Source organism: Sceloporus occidentalis, unplaced genomic scaffold (genome assembly GCF_023333645.1).
Source record: "Sceloporus occidentalis isolate IW3139 unplaced genomic scaffold, rSceOcc1.0.p SCAF_77, whole genome shotgun sequence".
In the NCBI taxonomy this organism is placed as follows: Eukaryota; Metazoa; Chordata; class Lepidosauria; order Squamata; family Phrynosomatidae; genus Sceloporus; species Sceloporus occidentalis.
In genome coordinates this window covers 4,473,267-4,491,884 of record NW_028317057.1, presented here as the reverse complement: position 1 = coordinate 4,491,884, position 18,618 = coordinate 4,473,267, and the positions used below count along the sequence as shown (strand labels likewise).

Below are 18,618 nucleotides of genomic sequence, written 5' to 3'. Positions count from 1 at the left end.
AAGACCTCCGATACCGCTCCCTTGTGATCCGCGCGGCAACAGCTGCTGTGCGCCGGGGTTTGTTGTCAGACCATACCTGGGAACTTCTTGGCTCCAGCTACCCGGAGCCTTCCCTTGCAGGATGCGGCCAGAACTGCTCACTGACGTCGGTGGGCGGTCCCGCTGACGTCGGGGGAACACCCCCATGTAAAGGAAAAAATGGGCGGGGAGCGGGCATGTCAGGACCCCGCTCCCACGACCCGGAGGATTCAGGTCTTGACCCAGAGAATCGGAGTAGCAGCGCTCACCCGGCAATCTCCGGGTCAAACCCGGCGAGTTCCCAGTTGTCACCGTACCCAAGGCTGGGTACCCCTGTTTGAGGGCTGAGGAATCACCAGTCAGTCCCTCATACGGATAGCACTCAGCTATCCACGGATCATCCAGACCACCATTCGTAGTAAACCAAGAAGAACTCTGTTTATTACAAACACACAGAATTTATATACAATCTCAATGCAATGTGTACCGAACCCAACCCCCAATCCCATCAGCCACATCCCATCACAAATCCCATCAGTATACAGGGGATGTATCAGGTGAGGGGATTACAGAATACAATGAGTTCCCCCACCTGTGTTATCCCCCCTGTAGTGCGGGTGCCGTCTGGGCAGACAGGGCTGTGCTGGCTGATTAAGAGCCCCAGCCAGATTATAGGATCGTCTCTTTGAAGGCTGGGGCTGAATCCACATCAGTCTCTGGGCCGGTTACACAATAACACACAATATAATATATTACCGGGTCACAGTATACAGAACCGGACACAAAAGTGCTCCGTGACCCGGCTAAACTTCATATGACACATGAGCCAGCTAGCCTGGCCCTGTCACAGATCTCCCCCTTGACCAACGGTCCGGCAGACCAGGCAGATCCACACGGGTCTGCTGCAGGCTGTCCGAGTGGACAAAGTTCAAAGGTGCAGGCCTTAGTTCATGGCCCCCTTTGTCAGAATCATCCATTGAAGGTGGGCCTGGGCCCTGGTTGCCCAAAAGGATAGTCAGTAGTCCTCTGTGAATTGGAGGACGGTTCCAGCTCAGCCGGGGGCACATGGCTATCCCCCTCACCGGGGTAACAGGGGCACGTGGAGACTCTTGCTCCCTAGTCTTGGGAACTGAGTCTGGGGCAGCTGCCAGGCCAGGGTGGTTGCATGGAAGGAAAACCCTGCTGATCGGGCCGGAGGCACTCGGGGAACCAGGGAAACACGTAGAGGTAGTAAGCGAGGCCTCTACCGGGACACTGGAGTGACCTAGGGGACACTCTGGGACAGGAACAGGTGCCCTTACAGGGTTATTGGGCGAGCTAAGCAGCTCTGCGGGGTACTCAGGGGACCCAGGGGAATACTCCGGGGCAGGGACAGGTGCCAATACTGGACCACCGGGAGGGTTAAGCAGACCCTCGATCTTCCTCTCTGGGACAGGTGCCTCTGCCTGGGCACGGGGAGAGTCAGAGGAACACTCTGGGACAGTGACCTGGGCTTCTAGGAGGACACTTGGGGAACCAGGGATCACTTCGGAGAACACAGGGATAGGAACCAGGGCCTGCGCCAGGCTACTGAGAGGACCCAGGGAACTCGGCAGCCCCTCTGGCGTCCTCGCTAGGTTAGGGAATGGTGCCTCTACCGGGTCACCGGGGACTTCAGTGGGAACCTCTGGGGCAGTGACCCGGGCTTCTCCCAGGACACTCGGGAAATCAGGGGGACAGTCTGGGGCACTGGCTTCTACGGGAATAGCTAGGGGTTTGGTGAGGGGGATTGTGCCACTTACTCGGGCGGTGGGGACAGTCATCTCTTCTGCCAGGGTAGAGCAGCCAGGGTTGTTGGTGAGGACTTGGGTCGGAGCTTTTGGCTTCCTCCTCCGCTTCTTTTTGCTGGCGAGGACCTCGGTTCTTCTCGCCAGGGCAGGGGCCGAGGAGTAGGTGAAGAGGACCTCGGTCCCACTCCCGCAAGTTGTAGTACCATGCTCCCAGTCTCCTTGGAACTCCTGGAGCTCCACTCTCCGCAGCAATTCTTTATAGTCCCTCTCGAGCTGCCATTCCTCTTGGACCAGGCAATCCATAACAGCCTCCAGCTCGGGGGGAATAGTATAAACCAGGACTTCTGCACGGTTGTCCCAGATTGTATCCCTGCGGTACTGGCAGGGGCTTCCGAAGGACGAGTCAAATTGGAAGGCATCATATATCAGTCCTGGGTCGACGGGGCTATACAGCATCAGAGGGTCGCTGTGGTCTTCACCTGCTAACTGCTGGGAGAATCCCTGGTAGCGGCTCTGGAGGTCGAGCTCTGCACATATGAGACCCCTCAATTCGTCTTCCCACTCCGGCAACGGGTTCTCCCCCAGGAGTGGAACTCGTATATCCCACATTGTCATGTACTGTGCCCAGTACGTTTCAAAGTGGGGATGGGAGAAATCATCCCTCCAGTCTACAGGCGCAGACTCTAACTGCCATTGCTGGTGTTCCAGCTCACACACCTCGGCTGTAACCCGGTCTGTCTCATCCTCTGGTTCTCGGAAGGGTTGGATATCCTGGTATGATATTTTGGTGGTCTGTTCCCCTAGTCTGGGAGATACAGACCCACTCTGGCTCAGTTCCTGGTGACACATTTCAATCACCGTCATCACTTGCTCCGATGTAGCCCCTCCTGGGTACAGGGATAAGTGCCATAGAATGTTCTTTTGTAGAGCACTCAGTCCGAGGCTCTCCTCTGGGGCATCCTGGTGCCGGTCCATCTCTCTGCAGTCCGCAATCAGAGTAGCCTTTCCTTTGCTACAAACCTCCAGGAGCTCTCTTGGTGTCTCTCGTCTGCAATCCCAGTTGGTGGTTTGGATTTCACCCAAGTCGTGGGATTCTTCCCACCGCTGCCAACCAATGTTACAGGGTCACCGTACCCAAGGCTGGGTACCCCTGTTTGAGGGCTGAGGAATCACCAGTCAGTCCCTCATACGGATAGCACTCAGCTATCCACGGATCATCCAGACCACCATTCGTAGTAAACCAAGAAGAACTCTGTTTATTACAAACACACAGAACTTATATACAATCTCAATGCAATGTGTACCGAACCCAACCCCCAATCCCATCAGCCACATCCCATCACAAATCCCATCAGTATACAGGGGATGTATCAGGTGAGGGGATTACAGAATACAATGAGTTCCCCCACCTGTGTTATCCCCCCTGTAGTGCGGGAGCCGTCTGGGCAGACAGGGCTGTGCTGGCTGATTAAGATCCCCAGCCAGATTATAGGATCGTCTCTTTGAAGGCTGGGGCTGAATCCACATCAGTCTCTGGGCCGGTTACACAATAACACACAATATAATATATTACCGGGTCACAGTATACAGAACCAGACACAAAAGTGCTCCGTGACCCGGCTAAACTTCATATGACACATGAGCCAGCTAGCCTGGCCCTGTCACACAGGTATGTACACAACGTTTGAATTTCCTTTCACTAACCTCGCAGGTTAAAAGTGCCCAATTGGTCTTCCTTGGTTTTCTACAGAGATCAAGCTAGAGATCAGGTTTCTACTCATAACAGACCCCTCAACAGCTCGTAAACCAGACACTTTAATGTCAGTTAAGCTTGTTTTCAAGTAGTATAGATAGATATAGATAGTAACGGGATAGTAAAAGAATGCGTTCCATGTTCTAAACAGAATTAACCACCAACTTGCTTGGGATGTTTAGAGCTTCCTTCCAATCAGTGCCAAGATTTTCCTTGCAATACAGAATATTGACCAAGTACCTACAGCAGAGGAGCGGTCAGATCTCTGGACAATGTATGGTCACAGATGGGGTTCATGTAAGGTCTCAAAACGGAAGAACTTTAACTATCAAAACTCTTCTGCTTAAATTCTGCTTTGTTTATATTCAAATCAGAGTATTTATCTTTAAAAAAGGAAAGTGAGCATGTCGGAGTTATTTACCCTACAAACCTATTGACGTAGATAATCTAAATTTAGCTTCAGTAACACACTTGTACGTTCCACTTTCTTGTAAGATCCTATTACCTGCTGTTATCGGATGTCTTCTTGTGCTGAAAAAAAGTTATTGGAAACCTGGACCAGCCCACAGTACTGGAACCAGCCGGCAAAACACACTGATCCTAAGCAAAGCCGTCAGAGGCACGTCCAACGAAAACAAGTGTTTCAAGGAGACATGTTCTGCAAGGGACTGCCCTTGCTTGGCTTTATAGTGTGTCCAGTTCAACTGGATTATTAAATATACAACTTCAGGGACTCACTATTTTCTCACTTATTCAAAACCTCGCCTCTGTTTTCACCTGAACTCTGCTCTCGGCTCTCGGAGTATTAGACATTTAAGGCCCCCCCCAACATTTCAGGTGTCTAAATTGGGATATAATTATATATATAGCACAATCCATCATTGCTTTTTCACTTGCCTTGGCCAAGCAAAGGAGTTCAGGAGGCAGTGGCGGAACTACCGGGGTCGCAGGGGTCGCGACTGCGACCAGGCCCCGGCGGCAGGGGGGCCCAAGCCAAGGGGCCGCCCGAAATCTTTTTTCCGTTTTTTTTTTTAAAAATAAGGCAGGGGCGTCCAACATGCGGCCCGCGGGCCAAATGCGGCCCGCGAGACCTCGAGGTGCGGCCCGCGTAAGATCGGCAGCCAGGGCAACCGATCTTACGCGAGCCGCACCTCAAGCCCTGCTACTTACTTGTGGGAGGGTCTTCTGGACTGCACAGAGGAAGCGGAGTTCACGTGACATCCTACTTCCTCTGTGCTTTAGCAGAGAAGGCAGAGGGAGGCCGCGCCCCCTGCTGAAGTCTGTGAGCGGCATCGAGGAGCTGCAGTGCAGGTAAGGGGGTGGGGAGGGTGTTTGAATGAGTGTGTGTGATTGAGGGAATGAATCTGTGAATGAATGATTATATGAATAAATGAGTGTGTGTAAGTGCTGGAACCTAGGCATGATGGGACTGTGACTACTGTTAGCAATCACACTCCTATCATGCCAAGTCAGCCAGTACATGCTGAAACCTAGCTAGCTGCCCCCCTTGTGTAGTGATGCTGCCAGCAGTATGGGGTCTGCACATCACTTACAGCCACCCTGTACCAGCATGTACTGGCTGACTTGGCATGATAGGAGTGTGATTGCTAACAACAATCACAGCGAGCACAGTCCCATCATGCCTAGGTACCAGCATTTACTGGTTGCCTGGGTATGATAGGAGTGTGATTGCTGTTAGCAATCACACTCCTATCATGCCAAGTCATATTGCTAATTTTGTCCAATTGTGTGTTACCTACTTTTATTAAACATGTGAGTTTTTATTATTATTTTTTAAAGGTGGGGGTCATTTTCGGTTTTGGCTAAGTGAACCCTGAATGTTTTGGTCCAGAATTTTCATTTTAGTTCATCCCTAGAATAAATCTAGGGAATCCTGAATTTGTAGTCGCAAAACTTTCAAGGCCCAGAAATCAGTGAGAGGAAGAGTAAAGGTTTTGTGTCATTTTACTTTATTTTAATCTGCATATTTTATTAAAGGCCATATTTTTTGTCACAGTGAAAAATGAGTGCGGCCCGCGCACGTATACAATTCTGATGAAGTGGCCCACTGCAGAAAAAACTTGGACACCCCTGGATTATGCCCTTTGTACATGAGCCCCTTTTTCTTAGATTTTTTTACAGATATGATTCAATATGTAAATTACATTTGTTGAATTAGTTGAAAAAAAATTGTTGGGTAAAAATCAGGTTTTTTGGGGGGGGCCCTTAACAGATTCTCGCACCCGGGCCCTGAGGCGTCTAGTTACGCCCCTGTCAGGAGGTCATTTAATTCAATACGGTTGCCAGAAAACATAATATAATGCAACCACTAGAACCGTTCTGATACTGATCTAGTCATGGAAAACGGTGGATGTTTCTCTTTAAAACCACATATCATTAATGCATTACCTTCCAGCATCTTCTGAAGGCTGTTCCTCATTACATGGATGTTCTCGATTCCAATAAACTGGAATTTGATATCTGAATAATTATCTTCATTCTCATAACCTTTCCCTGCTGCTCTGTTTGCCATTGCGTTCAGCTGGAAATAAACACAAACAAAAAAGGAACAATACATTTATATATGTCCACTTCCAAAACGTGGATTGTATGTTTAAAGATGACCTTCTGCACACCACTATTAACATTTCTCATTAATCAGGGGTTTTTGCCCCTATAGAATAAATACAGATCATTCTCTGTAAACGCGAGAGACTGTTGTGAGTTTAAGTCCCAACTGGTCAACTGTTTCTGAGATGCTGGAACCATCATGTCCGGCTACAACAATCATACCACAGCCCAAGTCACTTAAATGAAATGACTTAAATCCCATTCAGGTCTACAAGCTTCACATTTTGAGCTGCGGCTACGTGATTTACTATTTGGATGATTGTACCTGATAAAGCTGCCACTGACTGTAAAAACACCAAAATTATAAAACTAAGACTCGTTCTGTCCAGCAGGGGGCAGTCTATCATTTGTTTCATCAATTGGCTACAATGAAGAGCTAACACTACGTCACCCATCAGCAACTATTATTGATTACTTGTTGTTAAGGTTTAACGTCAGGAAATAGCAATGACTTAATGAAGAGAAATAAGCACTGTAGTCTGTAGCACATGTGCGTCTTCATTTTCCTATGGTAGCTATGCACCACACATTTTTGTAATAATAATGTAAATTGTTGGCCACCAGAGATCACAGATCATCTTGTTTATTGTTGCTTCATAAAAAAAAACAAAACAAAAAAAAAACGTTTGGGGGCACAAGGAAAAAAGGCGCAATGCCAACTAAACAAAATTTACCGACACCCGAGAAAAAATGACTTTCCACAGAAATGTGTATTTTTTTTTACCATCATTATTTATTGATTAACATAGTACCATGTAAACAGGACCTAACATAACAATACTTACAAAAAGATAAGGTGCGTAAGACCTCTCTCAAAAGAAGAGAGCAGGACCTATTTGTTGTTCACCTTTAGATCTTTCTGTCAGGTTAGTTTAAAGTTGCCATTAATAAGCGTTAGTACTTGGTAATGCAGAATCGCGCTTACTTTTGGCCGAGTGTCAACCACGTAGAGGAAGTTGCTTCCAGGGTTTGCTTTTCTTATAGCCTGCAGCATCTGCTCATCTTCAAGACACCGAGCACTAAAACCAGACAAGGGCTGACTGCTCCGACAAATTGAGGCCTAAAAGGAGGAACACTAAGCTGACATTACACGTATATATGAAATGTCTGAGGACTGACGATTAGCCTGCCTTGGCCTGCTGCAAAGTAATAAAAAGCAGAGACATATCATGCATATTGTATTCTCAAGACTTTATACAAAATGCAAATTAAAATTTAGCGATGCACGCCATGGTGGCGTATCAACGTACTTATCAGCAGACGAGCAGCTCGACAGAATATTCCAGTGCTTTAAAGACCAGTATTTTAGAGTCCGGACAAAATGTCTTCCAGGCTCCTTTTGTTACATTGTACAGAGTCGTCTGCAACATCTTCTAACATTTATATTACGCTGTTATTTCCTGTTGAAGCCAATTACGCCGCTCTTATCTTCATCTCATTCAATTATAAACCTCTTTGCAAAGGCTGACAATGAGCAGCCAGCGAAGGTAAGGTAGACTGTTCCTGATCATAAATAGAATATATATGCCCTCCTCAAGAGAAAGGTAAACATTGAAAGGCACCTCTAAGAAGTATATGATATAGCTTTTTAAAATATAGCTATACAGACACAACGTACTGATTATTGTATTATTTTTGAGATGCTGATTGACTCTCGTTTTCTGAACTAACATTTGCACTGGCACTAGCATTTTAAGGGACTCTACTAGGGAGCAGTAAAGCTAGGGGGGGAAAAAACATATTTAATACATTTCTCATTAAAGACAACAGCATGTGTTATATGCAAATGTAACTCCTGGTTTAGTAAATAAGCTCCATTTGCATGCTAATGAGATGGTAACAACCTGCGGGCCTGCTTTTGTTCGATATTACAGTTAAGTGTTCGGGGGGGATAAAAACTATCAAGAGGTTAACACTTGAAATAATTAAGATTAAGATTGATTTGATCATTCAGCAGCACAGGGAAAGGATGTTTCTGATGCTGCATTAAGTTAAAAGTGTAGGTGCTGAGCAGGTGGAACAGCACCTTTAAATAACCTTTATGGTACAAGTAGATGGAAAGCACGGATATCAGTAGACCCCAGATTAGGTTTGACAATGCTGCTTCCACTCTTCTTATTAATATTATATATTTATATTGACTTCTCCCTGCCTTCCCGTTAAATCCAAGGTTAAAATCAACAGCTCAAAAACTCTGCATCACCAGCACTTTTCTAAGTGAATAGAAAGCACATAAAAAAACAAAAACATACATCAGGTGAGGATAGGACCAAATTAAAATATTTTTTTCCTTAAATACTGGCTCGCTGCCAAAATTTACATACATTGTTATCGTGGCAGTAATATGAAAGAGCAGGGAAGCGTCCTCGACTTCGGAATTTTGAGCTGCCTACAATTGTTGGCACATTAGCAGATTTGGGTACATAGAGCTCTGTTGGGTATGTGTCACATACCTAAAAAAAATAGGAGAAAACGTTTAAATATATGTAACATGTACAGTAAGCTATGTCATTAATGCCAAATTCAAAGTGACCAGTCAAGGCTTCAGCAGCCTATGTTACTCTCCAGCTAGGTACAATTGTTTGAAACCTGGTAGCCTAACTCAACTGTTCCCAATCTGAAAAAAATACACAGAGCAACAAGATTGTCTACAAACCTAAGAATGAATAGATGTACTCACACACCTGATGGAATTCTGCTTACTTTTTGCACTAGAGGGGTATTCTGTTCAAGGCTAACTAAGCCTAGGGCAGCAGACCTAGGGGCAACAGCAGCCCTTCTGCCACAAAACCAGGGGTAGACCATCCGCTTAGGTGATTAGGCTCCCCTGTGTGCCACTGTTCAAGAACGATTTTTGGTCTCCCCATCTGGTCCATTTATACCATAGGAGGACTGTGCGTAGCAAACACAATCTCCATGGCACAATGGTGCATGTCATTAAGTGGCGAAGTGTCGGATAGGAATTTCATCCCTGGCACTAAATGGTATCCATGACCGACCATGGTGGGGGTGCTGTCCTGTGACATGACACTTTCTTTTTTAAATGTTTGACATACAACAACTTTTAATCAAAATAAACAAAAAAACCCACTCTATAGTCACGGTTGACATCACTAAGTTGCCACAGGCTGTTTGGAAGACCCATTCGATTATATTCTTCCTTCAAATCAATTAACTTCCACCCTTCCTCCCGCTCTTCTTTGTTCAGCTTTGGGTTGAAAGAAAAGCAATATAGCTCTTCATATTTAACTGGCAGAGAAAAAAAACAAACAAGCATGGACAATGTTAATACAAAATGTTTCTGTTCACAACAGTAATAAATAGAGTGCGCCATAGATTTTTGGAAACATAATTATATAATTCTCCTGACCATAAGAGAGCACCTATATTCTGGATCAGCCCTACCTGGCTTATTAGTTGCAATGTATTAACTTGTACTTAACCATGGGAACAACAAAGGTGGCCATTTTTGGCCCCATGCTGCACGTGAAATACAATTTATCTAGTCTGAGGCTCAGAGTTATACATCTGATCCAGAGTTTAAGGTACTAAGAACTGCTGAAACAGGACTGAGGATGTATTTATTTATTAGAGTTGGACAAGCCAATTAGGGTACAAGCCCAATGGTGGACTTGGCCTGCCTTGAGGCTACTTCTGCTTTTTAGTCCTTAAGAAAGTACCTTAGAACCTGGGCATCAAAAGGCTGTGTGGGTTTGGCAAACAGGTCCAGGGTCTGGCTAGGCGTGGAATTACAAATGTAGCCTCTTGGTAACATACCTGGTCGCGAGAGTCGAACCAGGGATATATAAATATCATGGCAGTCTCTTTCCTGAGGAATAATAAGCTGGATGACCTGGAAGTTCTTGCAGCGAACAAGCAATGGACAGCCAGAAGTAGTTGCTGCCTGCTTTTCAATGCTTGAGATTTGGCTGTGAAGGATCTACAAGAAATAAAAGCACATCAATCCACAGAGTTCTCATATAATGAGTGTTCTAAAGGAATACCAAATCGGTCCAGTGGTTAGAGAGAGAGAAAAGGGAGAGAGAGAAGAGAGGAAAAGAAGAGAAGACAGAGAGGGAGAGATAAAAGAAACCAGGAAACAGCATGGGGTTATGCAGAAAAAACACAATGTGTATAAAACAGCCACGATAAGCATGCAGATGGTATAAGGCTGACAAAACTGTAATCATTAGACAGAAGGAAAAAAAGTGGATAATGTAACCAAAACAAATTGGGATGATGAGTAAGAAGTAAAGCTGAGAATAAAGAGTAAGGGGAGAAAGACAGAAAGAGCTTGTGAGTGGGAATTTAATGGGTTAATTAAACTGATGGGAAAACAGATGAGACAGGAAGGAAACCAAGCTAGGGGGAGAAAATGGAGAAAGAAAAAAAAGGAGAAGAGAAAAAAGGACAGTTGTAAAAAAACAGGAAAAGGAAGAAGGAATATGATATTACAGCATGAGATGTCCTGCTCCGTTTAGACATGAAAATTGATATTGCTTTGCTGGTCCTAAGAAAGGTAATCCAAAAAGGATTGTGATATGTATCAGTGGACCAGGATTCATAGAGTAAGAAGAGTCACATAAGTTTTCAACATCTTAGAGTTTAGAACAAATGCCTTTGGATGGCTGTGATTAGGGGACCAGATGCCGACATAATGCCTGCCAAACCAGGAGAATATACATGGGGGAAGAAAACAAAGACAAAAACAATAGTGTGATATTGTCAAAAAGATAAAAAAAAATAAATGTATATGGTGTAAGTTCCACTCACAAAAGGACTGGGTAAAGCAGGCTCATCAAATTTCAAGCTTCTAAAACTGTATTCTGTAAAAGCAAAAATAAACCAGGATGGTGCAGTATCTTCAATAAGCTGGTCTTAAAAGATCAAAATACACAGGGAGAAAATAAATTGTATTACCATACACCGGATGCTTTACTTCCGCATGTTTTTGCACAATACTCTTTGAGTTGTGCTACATCTCAATTGTAAGTGTATTTTGATCTTTTAAGATCAGCTTATTGAAGATACTGCACCATCCTGGTTTATTTTTGCTTTTACAGAATACAGTTTTAGAAGCTTGAAATTTGATGAGCCTGCTTTACCCAGTCCTTTTGTGAGTGGAACTTACACCATATAAAAATTATTACCATACATCTTTTTGACAATATCACACTATTGTTTTTGTCTTTGTTTTCTTCCCCCATGTATATGCGCTCCATTATTTCTGGTCTGCTTCTGTATACACTTTGAGGAAGAGTGTTGTTTGGTAGCTGCTTTCATTGTGGGGAAGTATTTATATTTATTTTCATTTAGATTTTTTCACACGTGGGATTTTGGTTTTCCATTCGTGCAAACCAGGAGAATGATGGATCCAAGCCGTCCAATCCATTGGTGAAACCATGAACCTACAAACTACAACGTTTCTCCATTATGCCCTCTTCACAAAAGGACTCCATGAAACATAATGTGAGTTGTGCTTATTTGCCCTTAAATAACTATAACCACATTTTCCGTGCATTTTTTCTAGTGCTAGTACTTTCATGTGTATTCATGACTTGCTTATCCTTTTTTGCAGCACGAGTCAGAGGGAGGAAAGCTCCCTCAATAAAGTCTCATTAGACCCCTGAAACTCTCGCCAAGCGCAGGGAGCAGGAGATCCGCTTGGCAGAATATTTTTTTCCTGAAAGCCAAGTAGCTGGAGGGAGGGGGGGTGCATATGGAGTTATTTTGTAGAATTTGTAAGGGTGGCCTAATAAAAATCTAAAGGGACCACTCAGCTTGGCTATGTGTTAAAAATAACAGCGATAGATTTCATTTTGTTCGTTTCTAAGATGTGCCAATTAACCTTTGATTTGGTTCCAGTTTTGGATTCTGAAGCAATCAATACAAGACATTTTTAAACGCAGTTAGCGTTCAGTAATTTACAGGTATGTCAGTATGTGGTTGTCTGTATTAAATATCATCCATCCAAGTGTAAAAATCAAAATAAGCAAAATATTGTAAAATCAGTTTCAGGTGAAAAACTGTGTCGACTTATCTTGAAAAGACAATGTTTTGTTCTAATGTCTAGCGGGAGGCCAGAAAAGGGCAACATTTCTATAGATCCAAGATAAAAAGAGTATTCTGCACATAAAAGTATTTATTAAATGTCAAAACTGAACATACCCAAGTTTCTTTGCGTGTTTCAGATATATTTTCTACAAAAATGACATGTGTAGCCGTAAGATACAATGTTCCCAGTGCTGGCCTCCTGGAGGAGTTCCGATCAATCAAACAAACATTTTCAACCTGCAACACAAAAAGAGAAGGGCTAACTTGTGTTGACCATATTTGTATAATCACATGTAGCTTAGCAAGAAAAGTACACGTGCGCTATACATATGATATTCATAAAATACCAATGTGACAATCATTTAGGCATTTACCATTAAGAGCCATGGTGCTGTCCAGGTAGACTTGGCACATCATCTTATCCCTGCCAAGTTTAGTGCAAACGCCCACTGTGAGCTACAAAGTTACAGATGAATTGGTAAAGCCCAATTCGGATTGAGAATAAACTCATGTGACACAAAAGTAGGCACCGATAGGCTGTTGCAGGGCCAGACCAGAGACGTTGAGGCGGCCCTGACATGTTAAGGCCAACGTCTGACAAACAACGTAAGCATGACCTCCATTTGGACATGTACGCCTCACATTACGCTTTCATGATCACGTACATGTGGTGAGGCATATGCCTAGCCCAGTCTAGGCCTCGGCTGTTGCCACATGGTCCCACTTCAGCAGCACATTTGTGGTTGGGAAACAAATTTAAGTAACTTAACTTACGTTTTCTCTTCTGAGCTTATTAACAAAATGTTTGCGTTAGACAAAAAGAACCATTAGTATGAAAACCCAAGAATCATAACCTTGAGTTTCAACACAACTTTGCTTCAAGCTGGAAGCTAAGGTCCATTGGAACCCTGTTGACAAAAATGCCTTGATCTCTACTCCAACTCCAGGTTGGAAGAATGAATTTCCCAACTTGGTCCAGTGAGTTTCCCCATAATTTGTAAATGCATGTGTTGAATGCGTAGCAGTGTCATTGTTTCCAATAATTTATCAGTGCCACCAGGACGCAAAAGCTATGTAACTGTCTTTGGTGTTGGAACGACCTGTAAGTGTGCATTCTGAACATATGACATATACATACAAATTACCAGGCCTTATAGATACTCAGCACTGCCAGCTAAACTCATCACGTCCTTACTACATTCTTAATTTCATTTGTCAAGCCCAGTTTACTTTATACACATTATAACATACCATCAAAAGTGAGATATAATATCCAAATATAAAAGAAAAACTTAAGGCTTAGAAACAAACCCATGCCAAAGAAGAAAAATAAAAATTATAAAGTGTAGGCCAGCATGGCACAATGAAAACTGCCTAAGCAACTGTATCAATTCGTACTCGGCAATATTCATTGCGTTTTACTCATTAAGGTAACTTAACTCCATGAGTCAACTCCTCTCAATAATCTGATGATGTAATTTACGGAAATCACCCCTGCAAGATACATAGTTACATTTCAGGGTAAGGTACAAAAGGTCCATTGTTGTCTTAAAGTGCATCTGTGAACCATTACTGTATTTAGACATCAGAGCCAATTATCCTTTGCACTGCTCCTCCAGGACAATAAACTGATTAGATGCTAGAGCAAATTGTGTAAAATCACTTAACTAAATTCCTCTCTTCCAAATCTTCCTTTCTTCTAGGGATCTCTCTCTTTCTCTCATGTCCTGTATTACTGCTTGGTTGCTATTTCTACTTGGATGTCATAATGCTACCTAAAAGCTTCTCTGTCAAGACATCATCACCCCTTCCACTTTCGGTTGGTGTCCCCCAAGGTTCAGTCCTTGGCCCTCTGTTGTTCTCTCTTTATACTTTATCTCTTGGCAAAATAATGAACTCATTTGGCCTCCAGTATCATCTATATGCAGATGATACCCAAATCTACCTGTCTTCTCCTGATCTTTCTCCATCTCTCATGTCCCGTATTACCAATTGCTTGTCTGCTATTTCTTCATGGATGTCACAACGCTACCTGAAACTTAATCTTTCTAAAACTGAACTCATTATTTTCCCTCCACTACCTGAATTCTCTATCACCATTAACAACACGACTATCTCTCCTACTAACCAGGCCCAATGCCTTGGGGTCATCCTTGACTCTAACCTTTCCTTCATCCCTCACATTCAGTCCCTCGCCAGATCCTGCCGCTTGCACCTAAAAACATCTCTCGCATCTGCCCATTCCGCAAGCAAGAATCCGCAAAAACGCTGATTCATTCACTTATCATTCCCCATCTTGACTACTGCAACACTCTTCTGGTTGGCATTCCACTGTCTCGACTCTCTCCTCTACAGTCTGTCCTAAATGCTGCTGCTAGGCTCATCTTCCTTGCATGCCGCTCCTCTTCTGCTTCCCCACTCTGTGAAACCCTCCATTGGCTCTCAATTACCTTTAGAATTAAATTTAAAATCCTGGTACTAACATATAAGACCCTCCATAACACGGCTCCTCCATACATTTCTGCCCTCATAAGCAAATACTCTCCTACTCAATCCTTACGTTCTTCCAATGGGCTAAGGCTCTCCTCCTAACTTATCACCTCTTCCTTTAACCGTCTACAAGATTTCACTCGAGCTGCCCCATATCTCTGGAATCTACTCCCAAGGAACCTTCAGCATTCACCCTCCCTCGTGACATTCAAGAAACATCTCAAAACTCACTTCTTCAGAAAAGCTGCATCATCTTAGCTGCTAGAACCTCCAATTCTCGTCTTGTCATACCCCTTGAATATATCTGATGCCTTGAGGTCATTTTTGATTTAGCCCTCTACTTTCTTTATGCCTCGCCAGATCCTGCCGCTTGCACCTAAAAAAAAAAACGTTTCTTGCATCTGCCACAAAAAAAGGCCACAAAAACCCTAGTTCATTTCCTTATTATCTCTCACATCGAACACCGTTCTGGTTGGTATTCCTCTACCTTGACTCTCTCCGCTGCAATCTATCCAAAACATGTTGCTGATAGGCTTATGTTCCTTACATGTTGCTCTTCTGCTGCTTCCTCACTCTGTGAAACCCTCCGCTGGCTCCATATCTCATCAAGAATTACATTTAAAATCCTCACATTAACCTAAAAAGCCCTACATTGTACTCCTTCCCCATATATTTCTGCCCTTATAACAAGATACTCCCTGCTAGATCTCTACGTTCTTCTTATGGACAAAGGCTCTCATCCTCCCTGACCTCTACACTTACAAGACTTCTCTTGCACTGCCCCATACCTCTGCAAATTCACTTCCACCAAACCTTCAGCTTTCACCCTCCCTCTCAAAACTCATTTCTTCAGAGAAGTATACAATGTTATCAGCAAAAAAACTTCATTTCTTATCTGCCACTAAAACAATGTTCACAGCCATCTATGGATGCGTCTGTCCCTCTTCCTCAATACCTTGTATCCTTCCACACCCCATCCCCTCCATACATTCAGTTTATGACTCTATTTACATAATGTATCAGTTTGTCAGTCCTAGTTTGATCATACCAATCGACTGCGTCTATTGTAAGTAGCCTTGTGTAAATCATTGGTGCTAAATAATAATACGGTAATACCCCCTAACATGATTTTGAAGCAGAAATGCATACAAGCATGTCAATAAATGTTTTATTAAAAGGCATTAAAAATAAATTCAGTGGTAGTGCCCATGAAAAGAATCAAAAGTACATAACGTAAGCCTTTGTAGTTAAGTCACCAAACAAAGGTCATCCTTATCAGCCAAGAAATTATTTGGCCAGAGCAGAACATATTATCAGTTTTTTATGTACCAACCTTAACCTTATCTTTGTGTTCTATATCATGCTGTCTGCCATTTAAACCATTACCTGTACAACAGTGCCTATAAGTCACTTACTGCATCAAACCAATCTGTAGATCTAAACTAGTTAAATTGCGACCTCAATAGTTTGCGTTTTGGTTATGCATTGGGTAATGCAATATACTTCCACAGCATCTTGATCTGGTATTTGTGATACGTCTTTATTGCTTTAGGTTACAAATTTACAAGGTCATGATGATTTTCTAAAGCACAAAAGGACCACATCCCCAAGTTGTATGTCATCTCTGAGCACAGGCTCAGGTTCCTTGCTTACTCACTAATGTTCCGTCTACACTCAGGTCTGAAGCATGCGGAGATGAATTATTGTGCTGTGATAATGGGAAAAGGACTTAGTTCAGTTCATTAAGTTAATAATTTGTAGTTTCAACTCCACTATATATTATGAAGGTCCAACCTCAGTGAGCTTATGGTACAGGAAAAGATTGTATTAGGTATAGTTAGTGAGATCTCTTCAATGTCTCCTCGCCCGTTTCATTTTGCATTATAGGTGGCCAGCTCAACCCTTCTGGAGAAATCTAGAGCATTATGTTTTTCATAATTAAAAGTGATGGATTTGAAACTACAACTCTCCTGCCAACACTCCCAGTGATGTCCTCAAAATGCAATGCTTGCCAGTTTATCCCAAATAAAACCCTGGTTGCAAAGCATCCATAGCACCAATTAGTACTACTTCACTTCCAGACACTGACGGGAGTACGGCCACCAGAATACAGTCACATATACTGCTTGATCACTGGTATCAAAGTAAATTCAGCCAATAAAATTCCAATTGAAGTATCAAATGACTGACGAATCAAACAAACAGTGCTGAGGCAACTTCAGGGACACTTAGATGGGACCATTAGTGGTCTTTATCATCAACAAATATTTGACCACTCTTAAATTGTAAAGCCTTGGCAAGACCATATGCTTCCCGTGTCATTGTACAGCCTCTGTGTGTACAGTCAGCTCATGTAATACAAACACTTACATATATATACCGTAATAACCAAAGTGTGTATCGTCTGAGTGTGATAACTCAAGGTGACGCAATGTCTACAGCTAGTACCAAAACACAAACAGAATGTTTCTCCAGCGTTACACCCATCACATGAAAACCCCAACATCAGGATTTGAAATAATCTATTTCTATCCCTGAACAGATTAGTATTCAGTGTTTTGACATCTAGCTTCAACAGCAATTAGATAAAAGAATCTCACAAGTGAGAATATTATCCGGTACAGATAACGAATTTACGAATAACATCATCATAAAGACATCTCATTAAGCCAAGCAGATGCATTTAACATATTAGATGTTCTATTATTATCATCATTATTTAGTGAGAGAGGGCTCTTATCTGTTGGCCATATGAGAGCCTCTTTGCAGATACAATCTCCTTGGCTGAGGCCTCTATTGACCTCTGAAAGCTCACTGTATTTACTGTCATCATCATGGAACCAGCAGCAGTCTGTCTCATCTAATGAGTATCACTGGGAGCCACCATCCGTGAATAGGCAGCATGTATCATCACAAGGACGTCGTGCTGGAGAGCAGCTCCGAGGCACCACGAATCCCTGAAACCAGCACGAATCCCCGATTATAGAGACCGGGCCCGCTTCTCTGTAACATGCATTGGACCGGATCCCGTACCGTGCACAACACACAGACACATAATCCGGTGATCAGGTGTCACCAGTCCATAAGGAAATCGAGCCTCATTCATTTACTGCATGGTAGAGTCACCCTGCTGCCTCCCCGTACACTGATGCCACGAAGTCGGGTGAGTCGCTGCACGGTGCTGCCGCTCCTCCCCCGCCCACTAACCTTAGGCAGCCTGATGTGTTCCATGGCCTCAGTGCTGATCGCCGGAGCCGTGCTGGTCAGTGCAGAGGGATCCCGGTAGCCATGGGCTGCTCCGCCGAGGTGACGCACTCAGTATGTGGACGGTAATGGCTTTATTCGCAGGCTCCGCCCCTTCAGGTGCTGCGGGTAATGTGTTGTCACAGCCATTAACCAATCACATGCTGGAGTAACGGGATGTGCGTGCGGAATGTCACACCGCCGTGTGTGGGGAGCAGCCGGGGACCGAGGGATGCTCGGCGCTGGGCTATGTACACACAGCGTGCAGGGCTTTCCGGCTAGGAGGCCGTTCCTTATACATTTTTATTTGTGTGTAAACATGTATGTATAATATATATATATATATATATATATATATATATATATAAAAACATGAATATACATACATAACACAGACACGCGCATCCATGAAGTAAACATAGCATGTGAATTCTACTTAACCCCTCCAGGACCAGAGCTATTTTACGCCTCAGGCCTCGGAGCAACGTTTGTGTTTTTGCGGTCCCTCTCCTGTTTCAGCACTAATAGGGCTTTCTTTTGAGATATCAAAAAAGTGGGGAGAAATGTAAAAAACAATTATATAAATTTCACTCGGCTAAAGCCAGTGGGCAAAAAGATACCCTAAATATATATATTCATTAATTTATTAAATTAGTTTTA

The 18,618-nt window shown here is 43.5% G+C and overlaps 1 protein-coding gene across 1 annotated transcript in view; it reads right to left on the bottom strand.

Annotated features, from left to right (window-relative positions):
* The window catches only part of LOC149285596 (phosphatidylinositol-3-phosphate phosphatase MTMR7-like), a 31,158-nt gene extending 13,212 nt beyond the window's left edge, over positions 1-17,946 (bottom strand). The window contains exons 1-7 of the mRNA XM_089495140.1: positions 17,923-17,946; positions 12,340-12,462; positions 9,949-10,111; positions 9,263-9,420; positions 8,496-8,624; positions 7,097-7,231; positions 5,950-6,082 (exon numbers count right to left, since the gene is read on the bottom strand). Of these exons, the coding sequence (XP_089351266.1) occupies positions 5,950-6,082; positions 7,097-7,231; positions 8,496-8,624; positions 9,263-9,420; positions 9,949-10,111; positions 12,340-12,462; positions 17,923-17,946 (865 nt within the window). The remainder of the gene's footprint in view (positions 1-5,949; positions 6,083-7,096; positions 7,232-8,495; positions 8,625-9,262; positions 9,421-9,948; positions 10,112-12,339; positions 12,463-17,922) is intronic.
* Positions 17,947-18,618: the final 672 nt, after the last annotated feature.